General features: G+C 46.3%; 1 protein-coding gene across 1 annotated transcript in view; it reads right to left on the bottom strand.

Annotated features, from left to right (window-relative positions):
* Positions 1 to 24782, bottom strand: part of mical2b (microtubule associated monooxygenase, calponin and LIM domain containing 2b) — a 141732-nt gene that overhangs the window by 60384 nt on the left and 56566 nt on the right. The window contains exons 4-9 of the mRNA XM_056282368.1: positions 23740 to 23856; positions 22058 to 22159; positions 18622 to 18777; positions 18228 to 18328; positions 10767 to 11024; positions 10137 to 10252 (exon numbers count right to left, since the gene is read on the bottom strand). Coding sequence (XP_056138343.1) covers positions 10137 to 10252; positions 10767 to 11024; positions 18228 to 18328; positions 18622 to 18777; positions 22058 to 22159; positions 23740 to 23856 — 850 coding nt within the window. The remainder of the gene's footprint in view (positions 1 to 10136; positions 10253 to 10766; positions 11025 to 18227; positions 18329 to 18621; positions 18778 to 22057; positions 22160 to 23739; positions 23857 to 24782) is intronic.

The raw sequence follows: 24782 nt of genomic DNA, 5'->3' as shown, positions 1-24782 counted from the left end.
TTGGATAGACCACGGCCTCATGTGAGACTTAAGATGCCAGAATCTGGGGAGCATGTTGGGATAGGCTGCGGGTATCAAACCACGGCCTGCAGTTTGTTTTTACTTTTGGGAAAAGCTCAGTCTGCTCTGGAAAACGCTCCAAACAGAAACCATGGAGGGAAAAGACACCGCTAATACTATAAATTATAAAACTATTCAGAAAACTCTAGAAAATCAACTAAAAACTATGTAAAATACTATCAAATTAGAATTACTTACTATTACTGAAGAATACAAAAACATGTAACATTGGTCTGTCTCTCGATAGCTGTATCCCCTCTCTCTCTCTCTCTCTCTCTCTCTCTCTCTCTCTCTCTCTCATTCCATCTGTCGCTCAAATACCCCTCAGCAGAAGAATATGAATGGTTTCAATTGATAGTAGAAGGTGGAAGGGTGTCGCGGGGGGGGGTGGGGTGACTCATATCACATCACATAGCCAAGCCGATGACAATCCATGGTTGTAATAATGCAGTTATAACCCCAGAAGCACTAATTGGCTGAAATTCCCAGCTTTGCATATAGATTATATACACTCACTGGCCACTTTATTAGGTACACCTTGCTAGTACCGGGTTGGACCCCCTTTTGCCTTCAGAACTGCCTTAATCCTTCGTGGCATAGATTCAACAAGGTACTCGAAACATTCCTCAGAGAGTTTGGTCCATATTGACATGATAGCATCACGAAGTTGCTGCAGATTTGTCGGCTGCACATCCATGATGCAAATCTCCCGGTCCACCACATCCCAAAGGTGCTCTATTGGATTGAGATCTGGTGACTGTGGAGGCCATTTGAGTACAGTGAACTCATTGTCATGTTCAAGAAACCAGTCTGAGATGATTCGAGCTTTATGACATGGCGCGTTATCCTGCTGGAAGTAGCCATCAGAAGATGGGAACACTGTGGTCATAAAGGGATGGACATGGTCAGCAACAATACTCAGGTAGGCTGTGGCGTTGACACGATGCTCAATTGGTACTAAGGGGCCCAAAGTGTGCCAAGAAAATATCCACCACACCATTACACCATCACCACCAGCCTGAACCGTTGACACAAGGCAGGATGGATCCATGCTTTCATGTTGTTGACGCCAAATTCTGACCCTACCATCCGAATGTCGCAGCAGAAATCGAGACTCATCAGACCAGGCAACGTTTTTCCAATCTTCTATTGTCCAATTTTGGTGAGCCTGTGCGAATTGTAGCCTCAGTTTCCTGTTCTTAGCTGACAGGAGTGGCACCCGGTGTGGTCTTCTGCTGCTGTAGCCCATCTGCCTCAAGATTCGACGTGTTGTGCGTTCAGAGATGCTCTTCTGCATACCTCGGTTGTAATGAGTGGTTATTTGAGTTACTGTTGCCTTTCTATCAGCTCGAACCAGTCTGGCCATTCTCCTCTGACCTCTGGCATCAACAAGGCATTTTCGCCCACAGAACTGCCGCTCACTGGATATTTTCTCTTTTTCGGACCATTCTCTGTAAACCCTAGAGATGGTTGTGCGTGAAAATCCCAGTAGATCAGCAGTTTCTGAAATACTCAGACCAGCCTGTCTTGCACCAATAACCATGCCACATTCAAAGTCACTTAAATCACCTTTCTTCCCCATTCTGATGCTCGGTTTTAACTGCAGCAGATGGTCTTGACCATGTCTACATGCCTAAATGCATTGAGTTGCTGCCATGTGATTGGCTGATTAGAAATTTGCGTTAACGAGCAGTTGGACAGGTGTGCCTAATAAAGTGGCCGGTGAGTGTAGATTGTGCTAAAATGTCAAGATAAGCTGCAGGGTTGATGTCTCTGACTTTGATGTGTCCCAGTACATCAGTATTCAGTGGAAATAAGTTGTAGTGTTGTGTAGATCTTTAAAATCAAAAACTATCAAACCCTGTTTCACAATTATTCCTGAGAAATGGCCAGAATGTGTTCCAGTGCTTGCCATACTACATACAGATGTGTCCCAACTTCATCAGTTCAACTTTTATCTCCAGTGGATTTTTGCACTCAGAGTTCAGCCCTTTAATATACCTCCTCACGCCTTCTCTTTTTCCCTCTCTTACATCTCTCTATTCCACCACCTATCTTCTTTCCCTCCCCTTATTCCTCGCCTATTACCATGTGAAGTACTGAGCCTCAGTCCAGTGGTCCTTCACCGTCCCTCATATCATATTTCAACACAGAACACGCAACACTTTCACTTTCCGGCTTGCACATCTTCATTTGTGTTAATGTAGCGGGTGGGAAAATAGCCTCTATTGAAAGTTAAATAAAAACTGACATCCCCCTTATTTTTTTTTGTAAATCTAAAACATGTAAATCGCCAGCTCCTTTATAAATAGTCTTCTTTCTATACGTCAATTCATTTAAATGTTGTTATCTTCTGGTGACAGCAGGTGTCACTGTAATACCAGGTACAGTAGGGAAACACCCAACTCAAGCCATGTTGGTTACATCAGGGGTGGAATAAATATGGCGCTTGAGTTGATAGCATACTAAACCCGTGTCTGTTCCTTACTGCTCCATAGCCATTTCAGGACTGTGCAGCAACTTTAGCTACTGGCTCAGGCACCCCTAGACCTGAGGCCGGTAACATTTGGGGCTCGTCCGGGATACGACCAGCTGTTTGAGGGTGCCAGAACTGCAACTGTGACCTGTTTCCAGAGCTTCAGGGAAGACTGCCCTCCAAAGTGTCATCCATAGAGCTACGGCTTCAGGGATCCCAGTCACAATGTCTCGTCCTCAGCTGCTGATCTGGAAACTGCAGAAGAAACTACCAGAGTTGAGTTGCAGTCAACTACAGACCGTGGCACGTGAAATTGGTAATGTAGTAAAAGAAGCAACTGTATATCCATCCAAATTGACGGAACCCGAACTGTATGATGCGATTGTCAACTTCATAAGGAGTGAGAAGCTCAAGAACATGGAAAATAGAGGCGTGTCTTGCCTGGCGTTTCTTCTTGATATGGTCGAGGAACTGGTGATCCCTACTGATCCCCCCGTGTCGGAAGGCAAAGATGCTGATGACCAGGATGAGTTATTCTCACCCGCATCTATCAAGACAAAGATCAACAGCGGAGAGGTTGACGAGGCACAGTCAACTCCAGAAGCAGTCATCCCAGCTAAGTCTATTGTTACAGTTAGAGACTCTGTGAAGGGTTTGAGAGTCCGCACATCTTCATGTGCTTCTGATCAGGTAGTAAGGCTGATTGACATCGCAAGTTTGTTACCTCATAGAGAGTTTAAGATCCATGGTGGTCAACTATCTGATTCTGGGTCTGAAATTCCTTACAACAGTATATGCAAACAATTAGATGAGGGTCTTACAGAGGGGTTCAGTGAGTCTGAGATTATCAGAACTGTGATAAAGGTAACCAAACCAGGTAACTTAAGAGAAATGCTAACCAATAAAGATGACCTCACAGTAGATGAGTTAAAGCGGTTTCTCAGGTCTCACATCAGAGATAAAAGTAGCACAGAACTCTTTCACGAGTTGAGTAATACTAAACAGCAGGATAAAGAGACACCACAGCAATTTTTATGTAGGATAATGGGTCTCAAACAGCATGTTCTATCAGCCTCACAACAAATTGATACTGAATTCAGCTATGACAAAAGACTGGTACAGGGTGCATTCCTCCAAACGCTTTACCAAGGTTTAACTGAGAGAAATAGTCACATAAGGAGTGATCTTAAACCTTACCTCAGAAACTTATGGGTGACTGATGATTTATTGTTGGTGCAAATCACTAAGTCAGCTAGTGAGGAGGCAGACAGACTTAAACGCCTTGGTGCTGTGACTAAATCCAAATCAGCGACTGTTAGCTCAGCTCAGCTCAGCAGGGTGACAACCGACCAGTTGACCAGGTAAAGCTGACTGATGTTAACCATGACATACAAGCAAATCAGACTGCTATCATGGAACTGGCTGCGCAGGTGTCCACCTTGACAAAACACTTGACTAAACTGATCACAAAAGTAGACAGTGAGACTGCCTGAGATGCTCGGCAGCCACAGATAAGCACCCAGACAGGAAGGACTGACACCAGAGGCCGTTGTTCTCAGTGTGCAACAGGGAAATGGATAATGCTCTCACTGCTTCCACTGTGGCCAGGCTGGACATCGTGCTGTGGGCTGTCTAAAAGAGACAATGGTCTGGAAACGGAGTGCAGTCACTGGAGAGGGGAAGCCAGTGACTGAGGTAAAGGCAATGTCCCTGGTGACAGTCAACTCAATTCAAGGCAAGAAGCCTGTGTCAGTGACGGCTTAGTCTAAAACAAGAAAAAACGTATTGCACAACTCATTGGCAAAAGATGCATCATTATCTGTGCCATCAACAGGGTTCCAGTACAGATGCTCTTAGACTCAGGAGCTAAGTTAACCATAGTTGGGAGAGAGTGGATACAAAATTAGTTACCTAATGTCAAGATCCAACCCCTTGAGATTTTGCTTGCTGACCAACCCCTAGAGGTCGCTGCAGCTAACGGAACTGACGTGTCATGGGCTGCCGCATTGGTCCTCACCTCAACAGCTGAGGACTCACCACCTAGTACTGTACCTGTATTTACCCCAGAGGACATCCGAACTGCACAAAGAAATGACTCTTCAATCAGTGAAGTCATAACCCTGAAAAAGAGAGGATGGATCCCAAATGACAAGGAAAAAAAACAAATGTCACGTGAGACAAGGAGACTAGTACATGAATGGACCAAACTAAAATTAGACAAGAGAATTCTGTATAGACATGCTAGTCAGAGGAAACAGTTGGTTCTCCCTACTGAACTTAAACAAATGGTGCTTAAAAGCTTGCACAATGATATGGGGCATGTTGGTGCTGACAAAATAATTTGCCTGGCAAGAGGTTTTTTGGCCGTTTATGCAGAAGGAGATTGAGGATTACGTGATCAGAAGGTGTACTTGCATTAAACAGAAGCGGCCTTGTGGTCCAAACAAAGCACCCATGGGCTCCATAACGTCCAGTGCCCCGTTCGAGTTTGTCTCAGTCAATTACCTCCACCTTGAGCAAAGCAAGGGAGGCTATGAATACATACTCATTCTAGTTGATCACTTTACCCGCTTCGCCCAAACATAGCCCACTAAAAATAAGTCAGGGAAGATGGCGGCAGAGAAAATATTCCAGGATTTCGTCCCTAGGTTTGGGTACCCTGAAAAATTGCACTACAATCAGGGGCGGGAATTTGAGAATGCACTGTTTCAGAGACTCCAACAGTTGGCCGGCAAATCTCATTCTCGAACCACTCCCTACCATCTGCAGGAGAACCCTGTTGAGAGACTGAACAGAACACTGCTCCAGATGCTTCAAACCCTGCAGGAGGAGAAAAAGTCTGATTGGAAAGAGCATCTGCCTCATATTGTGCACGCATACAATTGCACTACCCACGAACCCACGAAGCTACGGGATACTCACCATTCTTTCTCTTATATGGAAGAGCCCCACGCTTGCCAATCGACTTACTCTTTGACCTGAAACCCAAGCAAGAGACCCCAGACAGACAAATGTTTGCATAAAAATGGGCAAACAGGATGCGGGAGGCATACAAAATTGCTTCAGAAAATAGTAAAAAATCCTCAGCAAAAGGAAAAAGGCAATCTGACAAGGGTGTGAAAGTTGCCACCCTCCAACCAGGTGACAGAGTGCTTGTGTGGAACCTCTCTGAAAGAGGCGGCCCAAGCAAACTCTGTGCATACTGGGAGGAGAGGGTCCACCGTGTGATCGAGAGAGTGGGTGAAGGGCCTGTGTACAAAGTACAAGCTGAGAGTGGAGGCAAAGTCCTCCGGGGGCTCCATTGAAATCACTTGCTGCCAGTGAATGCCTTACCTTTAGAAGAGACTGGAACTGGATCTGTAAAAAGGGAACAAATGAAACGGAGAACTAACAACAATGGGATGTCAGAGCAGGACTCTTATGAGACGGACAAAGAAGAGGATTCATATAGCCCCCGTCTCATACCGGTGTATAGGATGACTCCTATTAGACCTCGTGCTACTCACTCAGAGCCACAGAGGCCGCTAGATACCTCCGTTCATGAGTTCCAACCAGTGAGAAATGTATCAGCTGACAAAGAACCAGTTACAGGACCAAAACCAGCTCACAGGCCAGAGCAGCAACAAGTACCAACAATCTCACAAAGTGCAGATGATGGAGAAACATATGAGAAAGTAAATGGTGTCCAAGAGGAACACGGTGAAGTAGAAGAGGAGCCTGAACCAGAGTCACCAGGTGAACAAACTGTAACGAGATCCTCACGTGCACCACGACCCAGGGGAATGTTCACTTATAACAGTTTAGGCCAACCTTCATATCAAATTTTGATGCCTGGAGTCAACTCTGTGTTCCAATGTGTACCCTACCTCATGTCAAGTACTGAAATGCCAAGCCTAGTCTTCCCGGACACTAACAACGTGCCAAGGCCAGTAGTCTGGTTTTACTAGACTGAAGACTAGAACTTGATCCATGATGGACAAGACACTTAACTTCTTTAGGCAGCAATGACTTCTTCTGAGGTGAACTCTTGACTGTGTGATGACTTATTATTGTAGCTGTAGATGTCAGGAGACATCTTTAAAAAGTAGGGGAGAGTGTAGCGGGTGGGAAAATAGCCTCTATTGAAAGTTAAATAAAAACTGACACCCCCCTTATTTTTTTTGTAAATCTAAAACATGTAAATCACCAGCTCCTTTATAAATAGTCTTCTTTTTATACGTCAATTTATTTAAATGTTATCTTCTGGTGACAGCAGGTGTCACTGTAATACCAGGCACAGTAGGGAAACACCCAATTCAAGACGTGTTGGTTACGTCAGGGGCGGAATAAATATGGCGCTTGTGTTGATAGCATACTAAACCCGTGTCTGTTCCTTACTGCTCCACAGCCATTTCAGGACTGTGCAGCAACTTTAGCTACTGGCTCAGGCACCCCTAGACCTGAGGCCAGTAACATTAAGGAGATCCACTTTTCTTCATTTCAAATACAAACAGATCCAATTTGCTTTGTCTTAGGTCCAGAAATGTAAAAATCAAAGAAATAAGGTACAGATCATGGGACTTCTGGACCAGCCAGTTCTGGTAACTGTATATATGTGAACTCCTTTATGAGCTATATGAAAAGTGAAAAAGCTGCATCAAAGTAACATAGCACTCGACATTTGAGTTTTTGACACCATGCTCAGCTCCTAAATGTATGTCTTGATGCATGCTCAATTATCCAGATGAGGAAATCCCAGAAATTTGAATCAGTTCATCTGGATACATTTATTGAGAGAAATGTTTCATCACTCTTCTAAGTGACCTCTTTAGTCTCAACTGACAGCTGGTGTCCCCACCCTTCATAAACAATACAGTGGCATAACGACCCAAAGCAACAACCAGTTTCATATGCAAATTGCCATGACCATTAACTAGAGTTACAATGGCCATGTGTAATATTCACAGAGGATTGCGAATGGTTGCAATCACGGCATTTTAAGATGGTGACAGATGTACTCTTAGGTGCCCCTTGGTTCAGGGATGGTCGTTCCCTCTTCACATAGATGGCCTCTTTGATTCCCCATGCAAACCTGTGTTCCTCCCTATCAGGATGTGTACATCCTCATCCTTGAAAGAGTGGTCACTGGCCTGTAGATGAGTGTAGACTGTGGAGTCCTGGCCTGACGGGTTAGCTCTTCTGTGTTGTGCTATCCTCTTCGTGTCATCTTCTTTGTCTCCAGTCTCACCTGTAGTGGCCAACTTGTACATGGAGGAAGTGGAAAAGAGGGCTCTGATGTCCAATAAAGGGACATCACTTAGCCATTGGTTCAGATTTGTGGACGACACCTGGATTAAAATTAAATCTCAGGATGTACCACATTTCACCGACCACATTAACTTAGTGGACAACTACATCAAGTTCACCAGGGAGGATATGAAAAATTATGGTTTATCCTTCCTTGACAGTGAAATTACAGTTGGTGATGGCGGACACTTGATTGTTGATGTTTACTGTAAACCAACACATACTGATCAGTACTTAAGGTTTGACTCTCATCATCCACTGGAGCACAAACTAGGAGTCATCAGAACACTGTAACACCAAGCTGACAATGTCCTCACTGACACAGCGGCTGGGAAAGGGGAGAAATCCAACATTAAACAGGCCCTGGTTAAGTGTGGTTATCCTAACTGGCTGTTTGTCAAAGCCAGGAAGATGCCCAAATAGTGCACCAGCCGATCGAAGAGGGAACGACAACAGCTGCTTAAGAGTAAACAAGTGGTGATTCTGTATGTGGCGGGAGTGTCGGAACAGTTGAGATGAGTATTTTCCAAACACCACATCTCAGTTGCTTTCAAACTCCGAAACACGCTGTGCCAGAAGTTGGTCCACCCCAAGGATTGGGTCCCCCAGCACAAACAGAGCAATATAGTGTACGCTGTTAAGTGCCAAGAGGATTGCCGTGACTTGTACATTGGGGAAACCAAACAGACACTGGCCAAGAGGATGACACAACACAGTAGAGCTAACATGTCAGGCCAGGACTCCACAGTCTACACCATCTACAGGCCAGTGGCCAGTCTTGCAAGGATGAGGATGTGCATGTGACACACACAAATGTATGGTCACATTTTGTGTTTAAAATTAGTGATGTGTTTTTGTTTGTGTGCACCGGATTCACTGTACAACTGTGAAACTATTGTTCCTACGTCCGTCACAAGGGGAAGCTCTGAGTAAACGGGAGCGGTAGTTCGTAAAGTTGGGCCAGCTAGGCTTGTTCTTCAGACAGAAACAGCCTGATTGATGCATGCACTAATGTCTAAAGTCTCTCTACTTTTATCTGTTTAAAACAGGTTAGTAGTGTATATTACTCTCATCCAGTGCACTAAATGTAGATTTAACATGTTTAACTGTATTAATCTCGAATTTGATGTCATATTGAGTTGAAAAAAATACATGTTTACTGATGTAGCAAACATATCGATGTTTCCCTCCGTCCAATATGGATGTAAGCTAGCCTGAAAGACAGTAGGCCAGCGAGAAAATGGCGTTCGCGCCGTCTGTACTTCCTTTTGTTATTTTTATGGCTCCTTGACAACTTTTATTTTGAGAAAACAGTGGAAAATAAGTTATGTTACATACACCTGGAAAACGTAATGTATAAATGTTAAAAAAAGGAGGTGTTTGAATGTTAATTAGCTTAGACGTCATCAGATTAAGTTCAGTAACCTTTATTTACACTTGACTGATTCACAATAGCCACGTTCAGAAGGGTGATTTGTGGTGGTACTATGTCTGAACTGAGATGTGAATTTAAAGTATTTGCCTGTGGTTACGTAACAGCAATTCTTCTATTATTGTGTGTTGATGTTGTTTTAAAACAGCAAACTGGTTCCATTATAACTATAAATGGTTGTTTATATTTATTAAACACATTTTTTTAATTAAGACAGAGAACAGCCTGATTGATGCAAACACTAATGTCTCCTGTCTCTCTACTTTTATCTGTTTAAAACAAGAGATTATATTCTGTCTTCACGGGTACAAGCCGGTACCTTTCACACACATACTTGATAGGGAGGAACACTGGTTTGAATGGGGACTCAAAGAGGCCATCTATGTGAAGAGGGAACGACCATCCCTGAACTGGGGGGGGGGGGGGGGGGGGGCTAAGACTACATCTGTCACCATTTTACAATGTTGTGATTGCAACTATTCCCCAATCCTCTGTGAATAGTACACATGGCCATTGTAACTCTAGTTAATGGTCATGTCAATTTGCATATGAAACTGATCATTGTTTTCGGTCATTATGCAACTGTGTTGTTTATAAGGGTGGGATACCTGCAGTCAGTTGAGACTGACAAAGTCAGATGAGTGATGAAACATTTCTCCAACTAAACCTTGTGTCCAGATGAACTGATTCAACTTTCTGGGACTCCTAAATTAACCCTTTCCCCCTCCACTCGTCCTTCATTTCTCCTCTCTTCTTTCCATCGTGCCCTCTCTCATCTTTCACATACTATCCTCACCTAGTATTGAAACCTAAAAAGAACAAACTAGCACGCATGCAAGAACATCATACACACCCACACACAAACAATACAAATAAACAAACCTCTCAGCCAGTATCTCCTGAGGGCTCTTGCCTTGTGCCCAGCCCCTCACCATCCAGGCGGTGTCAAAGGCTGCCAGGAACCCGCGGGCACACCCTGTGCCCATAGGCCAGAAAGGCTGCAAGTAGAAATTATATGTCAGTGTTAAGCCACACACACACACACACACACACACACACACACACACACACACACACACACACACACACACACATGTACACGCCACACACTATAAACCAAAAATGCTGTGGAGAGAATATACACAAACATGCAGCCTATAACCATGAGTTAAAGAGACTCTTCTTCTTCTTCCGGCTTGTTCCCCATTTCTCAGGGGTCACCACAGCAGATTTTATAGTTTCCATCGGTACCCTGTGAGGGCACAGCACCAACGGCTGCCATTGTTAACCCGGACCTCAACCAATCCTGTATGGTCTTGTCAATCCGCATACTGATTTAGCAAAATTTTACGTCAGATGCCCTTACTGACACAACCACTAACCTTATGGACAGGGGCACAGGTAAAGCGCTGGATGCCATCCCAGTATTCATGGACTTGTGCTCATGCCTGTCGCCATACCATGGGTTAAAGAGACTATGGTTGAAAAACACAATCAACTCACACTTCCTACCTCTAGTAAACTGTCTCCCACCAATGTAACCAGCAGCTGATGTCCATGTTTCTGTCTGATCAAGGCAGCGTTCTCAGAGGCATACATGCTGGTGAAGTCAAACATCGCCACGTCAGGCTGGCCATAGTGGTTGATGGCATAGTCTAGCGACGGGAGCTGGTAGTTGGTGCCAAAGTCGGCCGCTTCACGTGCATAGGAGAGCAACGCTTCCTGATTTACATTGTCACTGCTTAGCAGACGCTCCGTTTCAATAAAGTCCTGCAATGGAGCCAGAAATGGAAGGGGGTTTAACAATGGTGAGGTGCCTAATTGGTTAATTGATAAGCTCAACGACTGACCAATTAACATGTCCCAGTATTAAATAGAAAACCAGACAATGTGACAGAAAAATATCAGTTCAGCCAAGGTACAGACTGAGCTGAGTTAGTCATTTTGTGGAATCAGGGAGCTATTATCAGAGAAGCCTAGCACTCTAATAATATAATCTATGCACAGTCACATGCACACAGAGTTCAGGCATATCACTTCACTAAAGAGAAATGTGAGATGAGAATGAGTCTGCTGAGGGCATCCCAACGCATGGCTCCGACACGTGTGCATCAGTGAAAGAGGAGGGGGCCTGTGTGTATGTATGCATGGGTTTGTGGACCCATTTGCAAGTCTGTTTGACTGCATTTCATAAGAAAATTACCATGCAAATGTCACAGCCCCTCACCCTTGACACCTGCTACGCCAGCTGACACCTGCTACGCCAGCTGACACCTGCTGACCCCCCCTTCACCCCGGCAATCGCCCTCACCCTTAAAAGGCCTCCACTATGGACCAGTCTTCGCTGGAACGTCGCCATTCACGGACTTCTGCCTGCCTGCCTACCTGCCAGAGAGCCACCTCCTGCTCTGCCCCTGAGATCGGTCACTTCAATAAAGACTGGATTCTTCCCTTACCTGGTTGTCCCGTCTGCTTTTGGGTTCCTTCCCGATACGTGACAGTACGTTCCAGCCACTATGGACCCAGCAGACCATTCCACCACAGACCTGGCCACGGTCAGCCAGGCTGTAGCCAACCAGGAATCGGTCCTCGGCCAGCACAGCAAGGTGCTACAGGGGATGGCTGACGCCCTCCGTGGGCTCAGCTCAAAGATCTCCGGAATCCAGACCCAACTTAGTGCCTCCGCTAGCCCGGGATCCGCCCCTCCAGCTCCGCCACCCCCAGCACCATCAACTTCGGCTAAGGAACCATGGGTTGCCCCGCCCGATAAGTATGATGGAGATTTTGGACTTTGTCGCCCTTTTTTGATGCAGTGTGAGATTGTGTTTAACCAGCAGCCCCAGTCATATTCCACGGATGGAGCCAAAGTCACTTACATCATGGGTCTTCTCCGGGGAAGCGCCCTGGATTGGGCTACAGCAGTGTGGGAGATGCGGGCCTCAGCTTCCTCATCCTACGCTGAGTTCACCACTGCTTTACGCCAGGTTTTTGATCATCCCGTGCGGGGAAAGGATGCGTCAAAAAGACTGATCTCTCTCCGCCAGGATTACCGCAGCGTCGCTGACTACTCAGTTGAGTTCCGTACACTATCAGCGGAGAGCGGATGGAACAACGAGTCCCTCCAGGCCGGCTTTTCCAACAGGCTAAGCGAATCCATAAAGGACGAATTGGTTTCCTACCCCGAGCCTGGAGGGTTGGAGGAATTGGTTACCCTGGCCATTCGTGTGGACAACCGTCTCCGGGTGAGGAGGCGAGAGAGGACGCGCCGCTTTCCTGGTCACAACAACTTACCACGGGCCACACCTCCAAACTCTGGGGGCCAAGCTCGTTCGACTGAGGTTGCCGTCCTCCGAGAAAGCCCGAGGCGTGACTCTTCCCCAGCTTCGGAGCCGATGCAACTCGGCCGCTTCTGGCTCAACCCGGAGGAGCGTCAACGCCGCATCACCGAGAACAGCTGCTTGTATTGTGGTCAGCCTGGTCACTTTCTCGCCTCCTGCCCTCAACGTTCCGTCAAACTAGCAGGCTCACGAGGGAGGAGGAGGATCCTCGTGAGCCCAACTGTCTGCCCTCTGTCTCCTCGTCCACGTACCCACTTGCAAGCTACCATCGGTTTTAAAGGTCAATCCACTAAACTTTTGGCTTTAATTGACTCTGGAGCCGATGAAAGCTTTTTGGATGCAAGTGTTGTGAAGCAGCTAGGTCTTGCCACTGTGAGTCTGGACCAGCCTCTTGAAGCTAATGCCCTGGATGGACGTCTCCTGGCCCGGATAACCTCTAAGACCGAGACTGTGCGCCTCCTGTTGTCGGGAAACCATCAAGAGGAGTTAAGTTTTTTCGTTATCAATTCTCCCTTTGTTCCCATTATACTTGGTCATCCCTGGCTGGTTAAGCATAGTCCCCATATTGATTGGTCATCGGCCAGAATTTCAAGTTGGAGTCCCGTCTGTCATGCCATATGCCTCCAGTCTGCTCTGCCTCAATCTGTCCCCTGTCAGGTGTCAAGCTCTGAGACCTCTGACCTGTCACTGGTGCCTCCAGAGTACCATGACCTCCAAGCCGTGTTCAACAAGCAGCAAGCTCTCTCCCTGCCTCCTCATCGCCCCTATGATTGCGCTATTGACCTGCTGCTGGGCGCTCCCCTCCCCAGCAGCCACCTATATAGCCTCTCCAAGCCTGAGCGGGAGTCCATGGAGAGGTACATCAAGGACTCTTTGGCTGCTGGTCTTATTCGCCCGTCATCATCACCCCTTGGTGCGGGGTTCTTTTTTGTGGCCAAGAAGGACAAGACCCTCCGGCCATGTATTGACTATAGAGGCCTCAATAACATCACAGTCAAGAATAAGTACCCTCTGCCCCTCATGACTTCCGCTTTTGATTCTCTCCAGGGAGCCACAGTGTTCACTAAACTAGACCTCCGCAATGCTTACCACCTGGTCCGGGTTCGAGATGGAGATGAATGGAAGATTGCCTTCAACACCCCCCTTGGGCATTTTGAATATCTGGTGATGCCGTTTGGTCTCACTAATGCCCCAGCTGTCTTCCAGAGTCTGGTCAATGACGTCCTACGTGACATGTTGGATTGTTTCGTTTTCGTTTACGTGGATGATATCCTGATTTTTTCCAGAGACCTGTCAGAGCATGTCATGCACGTCCGCCAAGTCCTTCAACGGCTTCTGGAGAACGGCCTTTTCGTAAAAGCAGAGAAGTGCGAATTCCATGCCCCTTCAGTCACCTTCCTGGGCTACATCGTGGCCGATGGGCAGGTGAGAATGGACCCCGCCAAGGTCAGACCGGTTCTTGAGTGGCCAAGCCCGACCAGCCGTAAGCAGCTTCAGAGATTCCTCGGGTTTGCCAACTTCTACAGACGGTTCATCCGCAACTACAGCCACGTTGCGGCCCCACTAGCTGCTCTTACCTCCACCTCCAGACCGTTCCTGTGGACCCCTGTAGCAGAGGCAGCTTTCCAAGCCCTCAAGCACCGCTTCACCACAGCTCCTATCCTCATCCAGCCAGACCCAACCAAGCAGTTCGTTGTAGAAGTGGATGCCTCTGAGATTGGGGTGGGGGCGGTCCTTTCTCAGCGCTCCAGTGAGGATGGCAAGACACACCCCTGTGCCTTCCTGTCTCGCCATCTCTCCCCAGCTGAAAGGAACTATGATGTGGGGAATCGTGAGCTCCTGGCGGTAAAATTGGCACTGGAGGAATGGCGACATTTTCTGGAGGGGTCTGAGCTTCCTTTTATAGTGTGGACTGACCATAAGAACCTGGAATACATCCAGTCAGCAAAGCGACTCACCGCGCGCCAAGCTAGGTGGGCGCTCTTTTTTGGTTGTTTTAATTTTTCTTTGACATACAGACCTGGCTCCAGGAATGCCAAGCCCGATGCTCTGTCTTGTGTGCATGGGGAGGAGTCTGAGCCCAAGCTCCAACCTGACACCATCGTTCCCTCTACCTGTGTGGTTGCGGCTGTGGCTGTCACCTGGAACATTGAAACGGAGGTCATGGCAGCGCAACAGACTCAGCCTGACCCAGGTAGAGGTCCCCCCGGGCGCTAGTTTGTTCCAGACGCTGTTAGATCTAGCGTGTTGCAGTGGGCTCACTCTTCCAAACTTACCTGCCATCCTGGAGTAACCCGTACCCTAGCCTTCCTCCGCAGGCGGTTCTGGTGGCCTTCCATGACAGAGGATACTGGGTCTTTTGTTTCTGCCTGTCCTGTTTGTGCCCAGAATAAGCCCTCCACTCAGGCCAGTGCCAGTCTGCTGTGCCCTCTGCCTGTTCCACACCGTCCCTGGTCGCATCTGTCCTTGGATTTCATCCCTGGTCTGCCCGCCTCCGACGGTAACACCATTGTACTGACTGTCGTTGATCGCTTCAGTAAATTTGCTCACTTTTTGCCCCTGTCTAAACTGCCTTCGGCCCGAGAGACTGCGGATCTGCTGGTCAGGGAGGTTTTCCGGGTCCACAGTCTTCCCCGTGATATAGTGTCTGACCGTGGCCCCCAGTTCACTTCTGCTGTCTGGAAGGCTTTCTGCTCTGCCATCGGTGCCACCGTCAGCCTGTCATCGGGGTTCCATCCTCAGACCAACGGCCAGGCCGAGAGGGCCAACCAGGCATTGGAGACTTTCCTCCACTGTCTGGTGTCTGCCAACCCATCCCTCTTGGTCCTCACAACTTCCCTGGGTAGAATATGCCCATAACACCTTGCCATCGTTTGCTACTGGGTTGTCCCCTTTTCAATGCCTTTACGGCTATCAGCCCCCCCCCTTTTTCCTTCTCAAGAGGTAGACATTCCGGTTCCGTCTGTCCAGGCCCATGTCCGCCGGTGCCGTCGGACCTGGCGGCGAGCCCGTGCTGCACTGCTCAGGGCCTCCGGCCGTTACCAGCGCTTGGCGGATCGTCATCGCACCCCTGCTCCGGACTACTCCCCCGGTGACCAGGTATGGCTCTCTACCAAGGATCTACCCTTGAGATTGGACGCTAAAAAACTGTCCCCCAGGTATAGTGGTCCCTTTCCCATTGTCAAAGTCATTAACCCCTCTGTGGTCCGTCTGAAGCTGCCCTGCACTCTCCGGGTTCACCCTTCCTTCCATGTGTCCTGCCTCAAACCTGTCTCTACCAGCCCTCTAGTTCCTCCGGCCCCCCCGCCCCCACCTCCTCGTATGATCAACGATCATCCGGCTTACACCGTTCGTCGTCTCCTGGACTCTTATCGCCGCGGTCGCGGCCTGCAGTATCTCGTGGACTGGGAGGGATATGGCCCGGAGGAGAGGTGTTGGGTCCCTCGTCGCCTTGTCCTGGACGCGAACCTCATCCGGGACTTCCACAGGACGCACCCTGACGGGCCTGGTAGGTCGCCCGGTGGCGCCCCTCGGAGGGGGGGTACTGTCACAGCCTCTCGTCCTTGACATCAAAGCGATCGCCCTTGACACCTGCTACACCAGCTGACACCTGCTATGCCAGCTGACACCTGCTACGCCAGCTGTCACCTGCTACACCAGCTGACACCTGCTGACCCCTCCTTCACCCCGGCAATCGCCCTCACCCTTAAAAGGCCTCCACTATGGACCAGTCTTCGCTGGAACGTCGCCATTCATGGACTTCTGCCTGCCTGCCTACCTGCCACAGAGCCACCTCCTGCTCTACCCCCGAGATCGGTCACTTCAATAAAGACTGGATTCTTCCCTTACCTGGTTGTCCCGTCTGCTTTTGGGTTCCTTCCCGATACGTGACAGCAAAGGTCTGGGTGTGAGGGTTAACAGCATTCTTCTTAATATGATCCAATAAGTGTCTTGATAGCATAATAATAACAACACCATTTATCCCATCTAATCTCTTTAGAGGACATGGACCACTAGTGAGAGGCAACATTACAATTTAAAATTTCATTTAGCAGATGCTTTTATCCAAAGCAACGTACCTCAGAGTTAATACAACACAAGCAAGGATCTAGTCAGGAGACAAAAACACAAATAAGTGCCAAAAAACTAGGTTCAAGTCCGATAGGACATAGGTTTCAACAGGCAGTGCACAAAGGCAATGCACAGGGTGCATAGAAGTGAATTTTATATTTTTTTAATATTAATACCATCAGGTGCGGAGGTGTTTGAGAAAGAGCTGTGTCTTTAACTTCTTCTTAAAGATGGAGAGGGACTCAGTGGATGGGGTTTGGTAACTCGTTCCACCAACGGGGAACTACAGAAGAGAAGAATCTGGCTAGTGACTTAGGGCCCCGTTGTGGCAGAAGTGTCAGGCGCCTTTCACTGGCAGAGCGTAGTGAGCGGAACTGAGTGTAGATCTGAATGAGGAAGTTCAGGTAGGTGGGAGCTGTTTTAGTTGCTGTTTTGTAAGCGAGCATCAAGGTTTTGAATTTGATGTGGGCAGCAACTGGGAGCCAGTGGAGGAATATGAACAGTGAAGTGACATGTGCTGTTCTGGGTTGGTTGAAGACCAGATGCACTGCCGCATTCTGGATCATTTGCAGAGGTGTGAAAGTGCATGCAGGGAGACCTGCCAATAAGGAGTTGCAGTAGTCAATGCGTGATATTACAAGAGCCTGTACCAGGAGTTGTGCTGCATGCTCAGACAGATAGGGTCTAATTTTCCTTATTTGTACAGGTCAAATCAGCACAACTGAGCAATCGAGGCCATGTGAACCTTAAAGGTTAGTTGGTCATCAATCACAAAACCTAGGTTTCGGGCAGACTTTGTGGGTATGAGTTTGGTTGATACGAGCTAGATATTGATCTGTTGTTGTATGGATGGACTGGCTGGGATGACAAGGAGCTCAGTCTTAGATAGGTTAAGCTGAAGGTGGCATTCTTTAATCCATGTAGAGCTATCAGCGAGGCATGACAATATCCGTGCCGAGACTGTGAGGTCATCTGGTGGGAATGATAGGGAGAGCTGAGTACTGTCAGCATAGCAATGGCATAAGAAACCATGGGAGAGGATGACTGCACCAACTGAGGTGGTGTATATTGAGAAGAGAAGGGGACCGAGCACTGACCCTTGAGGTACCCCTGTGGATAAGCCATGCAGTTTGGACACTTCTCCCCCCCTCCAAGATGCTCTAAAAGCTCTCCTCGAGAGGTAGGACATGAACCAGCGGAGGGCAGATCCTGAGATACCAAGCTCACTGAGTGTGGAGAGGAAGATTTGGTGGTTAACCGTATCAAAGGCAGCTGACAGATCTAGCAGCAATAAAGCAGAGGACTGACCAGCAGCTCTAGCCAAACACAGTGATTCCATTACCGGCAGGAGTGCAGTCTCATTTAAGTGCATCTGACTCATGATGGAAGTGCGTGCATGTGTGTGTGTGTGTGTGTGTGTGTGTGTGTGTGTGTGTGTGTGTGTGTGTGTGTGTGTGTGTGTGTGTGTGTGTGTACTCTGAATAATGTTGTGGGTGAGTGTATTGTAGGCACAGTAAGAATGAATCCAGTGAACATCAACAGGGATGGAAGAAACAAAACCTACGTTAATGATGACGCCTTTTTCCAGAAGACTCTGCTTCTTAGCCGTCATGACAAAGTAATGGGTGTTGTCTTTGTAGTAAACAATGTTCTCCAAGTCAATCCCTGAAAACAGGAGTGGTGAACATCAAACTTGCATTTAGTGTATCAGGAATAGTAGGGTGGGGAAGCAACCAGAACATTGTCTGTTGTACAACTCTAACAGAGCAGATCCATGAAAAAAAGACAAACTCCAGAACATCACGTTGACTGCAGCCTTAAAACGGTTGGTAAGATCTAAGATAGGCTGAAAGAATATGAACAGAATATGGTTTTACCTGCCACCTCCATCAGATGGAATTCAAACTCGTCTTCTTAAACTCAACTCTAATCCACACCCATGTTGTGTTTCAACTCACCCGTTTCCTCTTTCAGTTCGAGGAAGAACTTCTGGTTGAAGATGAAGGCCACGCCGCTTATCTCCTCCACTTTAGCTTCTGCTGTTGTGTTCCTGTTGACAAAGTTGGCTGTAATGGCGATGGCCAACTTCCCTCGAAACTCTTTCCGAGAGAAGCCTGCACAGAAGGGATGAGGCAAAACATTACCTCGACATGCAAATCCAGAGAAGGAAATTAACCTTTAACAGTACCGTATATTAATATGTACAAAATTTGACTGTCAGTTAAACCTAGAAGGAAAGAAAATCACATCTTGTGTCATATCAACATTTAAGGAGGTAACTGAATTTAATTGAAATCTGAAGAATGGCGACCAAGACAACACTGTCCAAAAGACTTACTTCCTCTCCTTAACACAAAAAATACATGTACGCCAATACAGATGTGGTCAAAGACTGATGTTTCATTTTGAACTTTTGTACAACAGAAAGACGTCAAGAAAACTATGAAGGGCAGCTACTAGGTAGATAAGAGACAGCAGTAGGTGTTGACATGAAGCTTATTGACTCTGCAGGGCTGTCTGTAGTGCAGTCACTTCTTTCACAAGTCAGCAAACACACACACACACACACACACACACACACACACACACACACACACACACACACACACATCATCTGAAATAGCATAATGTTTCCGTTTTCTCCCATAGTTTAAGGCTAGTATGCATCATCCCAATAAAAACCAAGAACAAGCGTCCGGGTAGCATAGCGGTCTATTCCGTTGCCTACCAACACGGGGATAACCGGTTCAAATCCCTGTGCTACCTCCAGCTTGGTCGGGTGTCCCTACAGACACAATTGGCTGTGTCTGCAGGTGGGAAGCTTGATGTGGGTATGTGTCCTGGTCGCTGCACTAGCGCCTCCTCTGGTTGGTCGGGGTGCCTGTTCAGGAGGAAGGGGGAACTGGAGGGAATAGTGTGATCCTCCTATATGCTACGTCCTCCTGGCGAAACTCCTCACTGTCAGGTGAAAAGAAGCGGCTGGCGACTCCACATGTATCGGAGGAGGCATGTGGTAGTCTGCAGCCCTTCCTGGAATGGCAGAGGGGGTGGAGCAGCGACCGGGATGGCTCGGAGAGTGGGTTAATTGACCAAATGCAATTGGGGAGAAAAAGGGGGGGGGGGCAAAAAACCAAAAACAAAACTTGAACAACACTTTACTGAGAACTGACTTGACTTTCAGTCTCAGAATATGGGCCGTTCAAAAGCCATACACTGATGCTGATGTGTACATTCTGGAAACAGCGATTCACACGTTGCTATAAGCATTAAATCAGAAAATATTGTGGATTCATTAACAACCTCGCCACGACATTCAAAAAGTGTTTGAACATAGCCACATCATCCTTCACCACTACATCATCCTTCAACTCTACATCATTCTTCACCACTATATCATCCTTCACCACTACATCATCCTTAACCACTACGTCATTCTTCACCACTATGTCATCCTTCACCACTACGTCATTCTTCACCACTACTTCATTCTTCACCACTACGTCATTCTTCAACATTACATCATCCTTCACCACTACATCGTCCTTCACCACTATGTCATCCTTCACCACTATGTCATCCTTCACCACTACATCATTCTTCACCACTACGACATCCTTCACCACTACGTCATCCTTCACATTACATAATCTTTCACCACTACATCATCCTTCACCACTACGTCCTTCACCATTACATCATCCTTCACCACTACGTCATCCTTCACCATTACATCATCCTTCACCACTATATCACCCTTCACCACTATGTCATCCTTCACCACTGTCATCCTTCACCACTACTTCTACCTTCACCATTACATCATCCTTCACCACTACGTCATCCTTCACCACTATGTCACCCCTCACCATTACATCATCCTTCACCACTACGTCATCCTTCACCATTACGTCATCCTTCACCACTACGTCATCCTTCACCACTACGTTGTCCTTCACCATTACATCATCCTTCACTAACTCATCCTTCACCACTACATCATCCTTGACCACTACGTCATCCTTCACATTACATCATCCTTCACCATTACATCATCCTTCACCAATACATCATCCTTCACCACTACATCATCCTTCACATTACATAATCTTTCACCACTACATCATCCTTCACCACTACGTCCTTCACCACTACATCATTCTTCACCACCACGTCATCCTTCACCACTACGTCATCCTTCACATTACATAATCTTTCACCACTACATCATTCTTCACCACTACGTCATCCTTCACATTACATCATCCTTCACCATTATATCATCCTTCACATTACATAATCTTTCACCACTACATCATCCTTCACCACTACGTCCTTCACCACTACATCATTCTTCACCACCACGTCATCCTTCACCACTACGTCATCCTTCACATTACATAATCTTTCACCACTACATCATTCTTCACCACTACGTCATCCTTCACCACTACGTCATCCTTCACCACTACGTCATCCTTCACCATTACGTCATCCTTCACCACTACATCATCCTTCACCACTACGTCATCCTTCACATTACATCATCCTTCACCATTATATCATCCTTCACCAATACATCATCCTTCACCACTACATCATCCTTCAAATTACATAATCTTTCACCACTACATCATCCTTCACCACTACGTCCTTCACCACTACATCATTCTTCACCACTACATCATTCTTCACCACTACGTCATCCTTCACCATTACGTCATCCTTCACCACTACGTCATCCTTCACCATTACATCATCCTTCACCACTACGTCATCCTTCACCATTACGTCATCCTTCACCACTACATCATCCTTCACCACTACGTCATCCTTCACATTACATCATCCTTCACCATTATATCATCCTTCACCAATACATCATCCTTCACCACTACATCATCCTTCACATTACATAATCTTTCACCACTACATCATCCTTCACCACTACGTCCTTCACCACTACATCATTCTTCACCACTACATCATTCTTCACCACTACGTCATCCTTCACCATTACGTCATCCTTCACCACTACGTCATCCTTCACCATTACATCATCCTTCACCACTATGTCATCCTTCACCACTATGTCACCCCTCACCATTACATCATCCTTCACCACTACGTCATCCTTCACCACTACGTCATCCTACACCATTACGTCATCCTTCACCACTACGTCACCCTTCACCACTACGTCATCCTTCACCACTATGTCATCCTTCACCACTACGTCATCCTTCACCATTACATCATCCTTCACCACTATGTCATCCTTTACCACTATGTCACCCCTCACCATTACATCATCCTTCACCACTACGTCATCCTTCACCACTACATTCAGAAAGCGTCATGTCATGTTTGCATGTTGCAGTGCGTCGGTTCTCCCACCATCTAACGTGCTCCTGCGTCCATCGGCTCCAATGATCACGTCAAAGTCAAAGTCAGAAACAGGATGTTTGGAGGGTCGCACGGCGGCTCGCCACCCTGGGCCTAAAGGGAACAACACAAAACGTACTGTTTACATTGCTGGACACCAAACAGCTAAACAATTAGTTAATTCATAAAAACCTTTCTGGGAGAGACGAGCTCATGTTTGTAGTGTTACAAATACCTAGCTGCATTGGACGGCAAATAATGTGCATCGGTATGAAAACATGGAGGAAATCAACACTGATGCTATTTGCACACACCTTTAACATGTTGTTTAACTCTATTGTATATTAGCTGTGTGTATGTCTGCTTTTTATATATATTATTTTCTATAGTATCTTTATTAAATCTTTCTACATTATCTTTATATTCTGTATATATTTTCTATTTGTTTGCTCTTGTTTTTGTATTGTATATTAACTATTTTCTATGTTTATTTATTTTTGTACTACATTATCCAAGGATGCCTAAGAACATCAGGCAAAGGGACTGCCGATGGAAGCTAGCCTATTCGCTAACTCGGGTACATTTACATTTGTTTCCAATGTTGATTGATGTACATTGTCCCTTCCCAGAATAAATGTTTAAACTAAACTAAACGAAGTGGGAGGCCATGTGACAGGGTTCAAAATGCTGAACATAATGTGTATGTGTGGTCCTGCAGAAGCTGTGAGCTCCACAAAGCTAATGCTGCATGGACCTCTGCCCTGCAAGTAGTAACAACGATAACAACATCATTAACTATAATATCCCACCCACCCGCGTGCTATTACATCCTTAAATATTCTTCATCACCATCATCATCATCATCATTATTTTATCCACTAGAAGTCTACTTGATACCCACTTCATCTTGTATGGTCTTACCCTTATTTTGTGTTAGGATCACTGTGTTTCATCTATTTTCATATTCACTTTGTGTTGTATTTTTTCTACTGAACTTGTGGACAGAAGTTTATCAGAAGCTACTTCTACTGCGCTGTACTCTTACTGCACATGTTACAAAAGAAAAGAAAAATCTTTGATCTGAAGTGTAAGTGACATGACTAGCTCAATGATCGGACAAGAACATGGACCCCGGATTACTGCATATATTGCTACAAATGTCTATGCGGATTAAGGAAGTTATTCCTGAGTGGATCGTTCTGTCTTCAGTCGGTGACTGTACAGGAGCAGACCGCCAGGAGCGATAAAGTGGGAAAGTTCCCACATGGCACATTTAGGACCCGGGGCCCATCACAGTTTACTGGTAGTTGTATTCTAGTTTTATTGTGTTTGCTGCTCTATCAATAGCTATGCATGGTATACCACCAAGACGCTTTCTAAATAACATTACCACGATGCTATGCTACTTTGTGGGGAACTGAAGCATATTTTGTGCACAGCCCCACTCCAGCTGCATCCTGCACATGTATGGTTCTGAATGCTAGCCTGTCTGTGCATGCTAATGACCCAACTGCTTGATGAGCCAATTTCTGTCAGTCGGTATGTATACACACACACACATGCAAAAGTACAGACAGACGTACCGACTGACTGATGACTCATTCAGTCACACACACACACACACACACACACACACACACACACACACACACACACACACACACACACACACACACACACACACACATACTTACCGTCATCACTCCGCTCCTCCGGTGGCTCCAGAAGACCGAGAAACTCTACATTGACGTGAACTGTCACTCCAACAATCAGACAAACCTTCAGTAGCATCAACTGGAGCTGACGGATACCTACAGCAGACACACACACACACAGGTTGAATTTGTTATTATATATATAACAAACTGTTTAAAGAAACACTCAATGGTAGGGAAAGTGCTCAACTAATAGGGAGCAAAATAATCCAGTTAGTCCAGTAAATTCTCTATGAGACAGTACAAATCTGTTTCATGCTATAGGAAATTATACAGGCTTGTACTGAAACGCACTTGTACTGTCTGTCTCATAGAGAATTTACTTAACTAACTGGATCATATATATAGTATATATATATATATACATTAACTGCCTGTCCTTCCAACTGTGCCCCAACACCACCACACTATATGATTTACATAAATTACCTTGTTATATTGTAAATGTAGGCTATTTCAACAGTGCCCTGGTCCTTTAAATGCTTTTTCAAAACAAGCCCCAGTCCCTTACCCTATTGGTTGTAATGTTTTCTACCCCACCATTGGTTGCTGTGAATCATAACTATCTACCCCATTGGTTGTTATAGTTTAAATGTTTTCTCCTCTGATGAGTTGCTGTCCAACCGAAATTAGGGAGGTGACGCTGGGCAACGTAAACTGTATGTCTTTCTTTGTTGAATCACATTAACAGCTGATGAGTGTGCAACACACAAAACAGGCCTGTACTGCTATGTATTAAAACTTTTTTTTCCCTGTTTCTGCATTGATATTCCGCTCCTCATTAGTTGAGCACTTCTATCAACACCATTGACAGTTTTGGGGGGGGAAATGCTATGTGTGTGTGTGTGTATATATATATATATATATATATATATATATATATATATATATATAGTAGCGACCGGAGGAGACAGTTGCTGGACTGATGATGGTTATGCACTGGGGAAGCACAAGGGATTATGGGACCGTTAGGATCATGTTCAGATCATTGTTTTGTTAATATTGTGTTGTTTTGATTATTG

This window comes from Lampris incognitus, chromosome 6 (genome assembly GCF_029633865.1).
Source record: "Lampris incognitus isolate fLamInc1 chromosome 6, fLamInc1.hap2, whole genome shotgun sequence".
Taxonomy (NCBI): domain Eukaryota; kingdom Metazoa; phylum Chordata; class Actinopteri; order Lampriformes; family Lampridae; genus Lampris; species Lampris incognitus.
Note: the sequence above shows the minus strand (reverse complement) of the source record. Positions and strands in the feature narration are given on the sequence as shown.